Source organism: Solanum lycopersicum, chromosome 1, assembly GCF_036512215.1.
Source record: "Solanum lycopersicum chromosome 1, SLM_r2.1".
In the NCBI taxonomy this organism is placed as follows: Eukaryota; Viridiplantae; Streptophyta; class Magnoliopsida; order Solanales; family Solanaceae; genus Solanum; species Solanum lycopersicum.
The window spans coordinates 24090891-24097246 of record NC_090800.1 but is presented as its reverse complement, the minus strand read 5'-3'; the positions used below and the strand labels follow the sequence as shown (position 1 = coordinate 24097246).

At 31.9% G+C, this 6356-nt stretch overlaps 1 protein-coding gene across 1 annotated transcript; it reads left to right on the top strand.

Moving 5' to 3' along the window:
* Positions 1-374: 374 nt before the first annotated feature.
* LOC138341743 (uncharacterized) lies at positions 375-857 on the top strand. Its single transcript, XM_069293416.1, has one exon. The coding sequence runs from the start codon at positions 375-377 to the stop codon at positions 855-857; it is 483 nt and encodes a 160-aa protein (XP_069149517.1).
* Positions 858-6356: the final 5499 nt, after the last annotated feature.

The following is a 6356-nucleotide window of genomic DNA, read 5'->3' as shown; positions in this document are numbered from 1 at the left end:
AAGGCTGGATCTTAGTACTGCATTTCACCCTCAGACCGATGGTTAGTCTGAGTGAACGATTCAGGTGTTGGAGGATATGCTTCGTGCATGTGTGATTGAATTTAGTGGTCATGGGGATCAGTTCTTACCCTTAGTAGAGTTTTCGTACAACAACAGCTATCATTCGAGTATTGATATGGCCCCGTTTGAGGCATTGTATGGGAGGAGATGTTGGTCCCCTATTGGTTGGTTTTATTCATTTGTAGGTTAGACCTTGGGGTACTGATCTTCTGAGGGAATCATTAGAGAAAGTGAAATTTATTCAAGAAAAGCTTTTAGTAGCTTAGAGTAGGCAGAAGGAATATGCAGATCGAAAGGTTAGACACTTGGATTTTATGGAGGGTGAACAAGTCTTGCTGAAGGTTTCACCCATGAAGGGTGTGATGCGGTTTGGTAAGCGAGGTATGCTAAGTCTGACGTATATTGGACCATTTGAAGTACTTATGTGCGTGGGGGAGGTGGCCTATGAATTAGCCTTGTCTCTAGGGTTGTCAGGAGTGCACCCGCTATTGAATGTGTCTATGCTGAAAAACTACCATGGTGATGGAAATTATATTATTCGTTGGGATTCAGTTCTTCTTGATAAGAATCTGTCTTATGAGGAGAAGCCTATTGTTATTCTAGATAGGGAGGTCTGCAAATTGAGATCAAAGGAGATTGCTTCTATCAAGGTTCAGTGGAAGAATCGGCCAGTTGAAGAGTCCACTTGGGAGAGTGAGGTTGATATGCATGAAAGATATACACATCTTTTTACCGATTCAGGTACTCTTTCTCGCCCTCGCCTTTCATTTGATCGTTCGAGGAAAAATGATGAGTAAATTGGTATCTATTGTAACGAATATTTTTGATCGTTTTGAGAACTAGAAATTTTTATGTTAGAAAATACTTTCCGATAGATTTAAATGGGTGTTTTAGACTATTCATAATTATAATTATGAAATTAGTGGGGTAATTTAAATAATTTATTTAGTTGGTAGTTAAAGAAAATAACATTGAAATTAATAAGGGTCACTTTTACTATTTCTATTCTTAGTCTTATATAATAACTAGGGAGTAAATATTTTATAGGAAGAATAAGGGTTTCAAACGAGAGAAGAGGAAGTAGCATTGAGCGAAGAAAGCCACGATACTTCAGGTGATTTTCTTAGTTTGATTTTGTTGTTATACTAAATGGGTTGGACAATGTGACAAGTGCACATTAATGGAACTGAAGGAAATTAATGTATTGATTAAAGTTAATTTGATTATTTATATTGAATGTATGGATTTTTAATTGAATTGATTACGAGTAGTTGGAAAATTGAAAAGTGCAAAGTTAAAAAGACATTTTGATTGGTCACATTATATGTGAAACAAAAAATGAATTAATGTTTTTTTTAGATAGAAAGGAAAGTTACAGATTATATATGTTTGGTTGATAACTGCCAAGGTGAATTAAGTTAAGGGTCATATTGTTATTATTAATATTATTATATACAAAATGGTGGCAACATGCATGTTGAGGAGTTTTGGTTGAAAAGTGCACGTATGAGTGCACAGTGCACAGTTTGGTGTTGCCCTGCGATGGTTGCATTACAGTGCTTCAAACTTCTGGTATTAATGTTTTGATCTAAGATTATAGATTACGTGTGAATATATTGAGATAGGTAATTAAATATTTGGTGTATCATACTGTTTAAATTTCATTAAATTTGTGGTAATTGGAGAAATTAAGACTTATAATTAGGCTTAATCTTTAAGAGATTGATTATAGAATTAGGTGAATTGATGGGTATAGGCTGGACACAGAATAATCGGAATTTTTAGGACCTTGTGAACTTAGACCTTGTATATATATATATATATATATATATATATATATATATATATATATTTGATAGATTGGAAGGGTTCGGAGGCAATAAGGAAAGGAAAGGCATTAGAGAAGTAGTTGCTTGACTTCGATTCTTCGGTGGAGGTAGGTTATTGTTTATTTCTATTCGATGGATAAACTCTAAATAGCGATTGATATGTATTGAGTGATATTGTAGAGTCTCCTATGTACTTGATTGTGTGGTTGTATGTTTTGATTGTGTGGTTTGTGCCTAAAATTATGAGACTTTTGAATTTCTAATCTTGAACCCTCTCTATTAAAATGACGCCTTGAATAAAGAAGACTTGATGAAATTAAATAATGAGATAATTGGATCAGAGTGTCATGTTGTGAAACAGTATTATGGGATCGGAGTGTCATGTTCCGACACGGTATATGGTATCGGAGTGTCACGTTCCGACACAATGACATTAAAGGAAAGAAATCTTGAAGTAACTTAATATACTTAACCTCAAAGAACACATATTTCAAATTAGTATGGTGGTGAGGCATGAGTCCTTATAGTTTCTTTTGATGTTGTGATTGATGGTGTACCTGTTATGGTGTTGTTGTCAATGGTTTACGTGCTTGTTGGTTGCCACCTGTTAAATATTGTGGTTGATTTTATATTATTATTCAATGTATATTGGTTTCTATTTTGAGTTGGCCGATGATAACTACTCAGTACGTGTTCCTTGTACTGACCCTACTTGTATTTTCCTCTTTGTTCTTTTGTGGAGTGCAGCAAGTGTACCATCGACTTCGACTCGCCCTCAGCTCTATTCAGTCTCCAGCACATTAGAGTTCAGGGTGAGCTATTATTTCTAGCTCGTGCTGGATTCTCTCATTCACGTCTTAATGTCTTTGAATTTCGGACATGGACCATCTTTTTACTTATTTTGGTTTCTTAAATACTCTTAGACTTGGAAATTTGAGGATATATGTTCTCTATGTGATGACTTCAAGATTTTGGGGATAATAAGTGTTAAACTTTAGTAGCTTATTTAATTAGTTACATTAATATGTTTTGGATCTTCCGCATTATTTTTGGTTATTCATAGTTGAACTATTGGTAAATATTGGGGTTTAAATTTGTTGGTTCACTCACCTAGTAGGTTAAGTGTGGGTGCCACTCACGAATCGTTTTGGATCATGACAAGTGATTTCAAAATTTTAAAAGCCATTTGAGAATATCATTTATGGTCACTAATTTATTATTTTGTATGAAGAAAAGTATTCCTAATTTAAGGAGAGTACATTTAGTTTTGCCTCGTATATCCCGGTAAGGTATAGGGTGGTTCTGATAACATGGTTAAGACATTGTATCATCACAAAACTGTTAGTGAAGGTTGTTAGTTAGAGAAACTCCCAAAGAAAATAAAGTATTTTATTTATGTATTTTGCTATCATTGCATAAGCATTTGTAAATATTTTAATGATTTCGTTTCATTTTTTTGCTTTACTTAGCTTAATATTGTTAGACGGTCAGTCAGTTCACCTAATTTAGTTGATACATTATATCTTCTGCTCATCCAAGATGTATCCACACTATCTCATCTTGTATTTTAAATTTTTTAACATGACTATATGCATCATGTAGATATGACTATATCATTGATATTATTTTATGAGAAACATTTTGTATCATCAAAAAACAAAATCACTAAACCATCACCATAAGTTCATATCTCACACAAGAAATGTTGTGTGTACAACCTAAGCTAAAACATAAATATTCAATATACTAGAAAAATCACTCAAACATCACCATAAATTCAGATATCCAAATCAAAACATTATGCCTAAAATCTAGCGACAACATAAATATTCGTTAGATTCCTTGATATAACACATAATATTTTTTAGATAAAAAACATTCAATTGGAGTAAATTTATTCAGATAAAGAAATTTAGAAACACTCGCTTTCCAAACATGGATCGAGAGCATTATATAACATGAAAAACAAAAATAAAAGGGTATAGAAACATACAAAAAGAATATATTTGATCTCTAAATACATGAATTCAAGAATATATTTGAATTTATAAATACAAGTTGGTTGTTCGTAAAGCCGTTAGACAATTTCAATTATTCATATTCAACCTTGAATTTTTCTTTGAATATTCAACTAAATTAACCTTAAATCTGAAGAAAAATTCCTCTAATTTAGGATATGATATCCTCGTGATAAATCAATTGTATTTTAAAATACCATCCATTAAGAACAAGAGTCTCAATGTGGATAAAACAAAATAATTGAGTTAGTAAAGTTGAGGATGAAATCTACACTGTACAATGTTTTTAAATGAAAAGAAAGAGGAAAGGAGGAGGAGGAAAAAAGAATAGGAGAATGATATGAGGGCTACAACAGGATTGGTTATGAATTAATAACACAAATTTGCACAAGATGAAACTCCTAAAACTCAAATCTTTAATGCAAAAACTTCATATGCTGATGCTGACAAAAACTGGCTGGTAACATCAAGTCCCTTAAACACAAAAAGGTTTGCTTAAATTATAGAAAGTTGTAGGAATTGTAGAACTCCCTAGTTGATATGCGTAGGATCTCATACAAATAAAGGATTAATTAAACTTTTAATTTATAATCTAGAAGTTCTTGTTCTGAATTTAATATAAGTTCAACAAAATCATCCATGTTTTCACATCCGAAAGAAATAACTACAACGAGTCAACAACAACATACACAATATAATTTGACAATAAAGGTGTATGGAGGAAAGAAATTAAATGGATATTCAAAATGATACGAAATGTTGTTCTTATTTTATAGAATGGAAAAGTAAAAATCCATTAAAATGGAAAGGAAAATCCACATACAAAGATTAGAAGAACTGGACCAAAAAATATCGAATTGAAGATGGAGCGACGAGATTTGGAGGATAGTCCAAAATCAGATAGAAAAAGAGAGCCACTAATATTGTTAATAGTAGTTACACTAAAACAAGATAATCTGGAAGGTCCTACCACACAAATCAAGCTCAAGACCTTATAAGACTTTGTGACATCTTCGTCTTCTTCTTCCTCCTAACTCCTCACCTCTTCCATAATTTCTACTATTTTAAACATAAAAAATTTGATAAATTTTTTTATTGATTTTCTTACCCTATAATCGGTAAAGTTAAGATCATGAATATTAGTTAGCTAAAGAAATTAAAAGAAACATCTTGAATCTAGGAACAACAAACTTTAAATATCTCCAGATAGCTAAGAGCAAGAAAATTTGAACTCATAATGAACTTTCATCCTTGACAATTTTTTGCCTTGTACTTGTGAATGAATGAAAAGATTCCTCTCATCTCCTTTCAATAAGGGCACGAGCACTATGCTGATAAACTAGGGACAAGATCCTCGTATCACTCCCTTATAGAACCCATTTAACGTACAAGAAATATATTTACGGAAAAGGGCGTATAACATCCTTAAACTATTGGAAATGATACAAAATTATCCATCATCCACTTATTAGTCCTATAATAATCTTGTTGCTACCTTTAGGTCCTATATTGTCCATTATTTTCAACGGTCACAATTTAAATCTAATTAATAAATTCATTAATGACGTAGCAATTTTATATTGGTCATATTTTAAATAACCTAAATTAATTTAAAAAGAGAAAAGTCATAAAGTGACACCTGAAGTTTTCTCGAATTTTTAAAAAGACACCTTAAGTATGCAGATGTCCTATTATCCCCCTAAACTATTCCGAACATATATTATTACAACATTTTTAGATCAATTCAAGATTTTAAATGGCAAGCGTAATCACAGAGCAATCATTGTGTGACACAAGTTAATTCAATTTGAATTTTTTTTTTCATTTTAAGTTTGTCTTTATTTCTTCCTCTTACTTTTTGACTTTATTTCAGTTTTATTATTTTTATTTTAATTTCATTTCAATTTTTAATTCATGTTCCTCCCCAACTTTCAAGCTCCCTCCATTTTCTTTCTTTATTTCTTCTTCTTCACCTCTTATCCTAGCCTAACCCCACACACATATCAAGTTGAGCCTCTCCATTGCCTTTTTTTTTGTTCTTCTTATTTGGTCAAATTTCTTACTTTCTAAAATTATACTATCTTTTAGAGTTTGTTGAGTTATTGATAACAAACTAATTATTTTTCTAAGAAAGATCAAAATTTTGAAGGTATCATCATTTAATTTATCTCATTTCTGAAGGAATATTGATTGTATTCAAGTGTTAAGGGAATACATGAGAGAGATATATAGGAGATATAGGAAGGAGTACTAATCCTAATAGGACTAGGATTAAGGAGTACTAATCCTAATAGGACTAGGATTAGTACACAGTAAATACTAATATTATTTTATACTATTTATTTAATACTATCTGTTATTATCCCCCCACAAGATAAGCTGAGCGGAAGCTTGGAACTGAGGTTATCGTGTTGTCGGCTCGAGAGAGGCTTGGTGAGAATATCAGCCG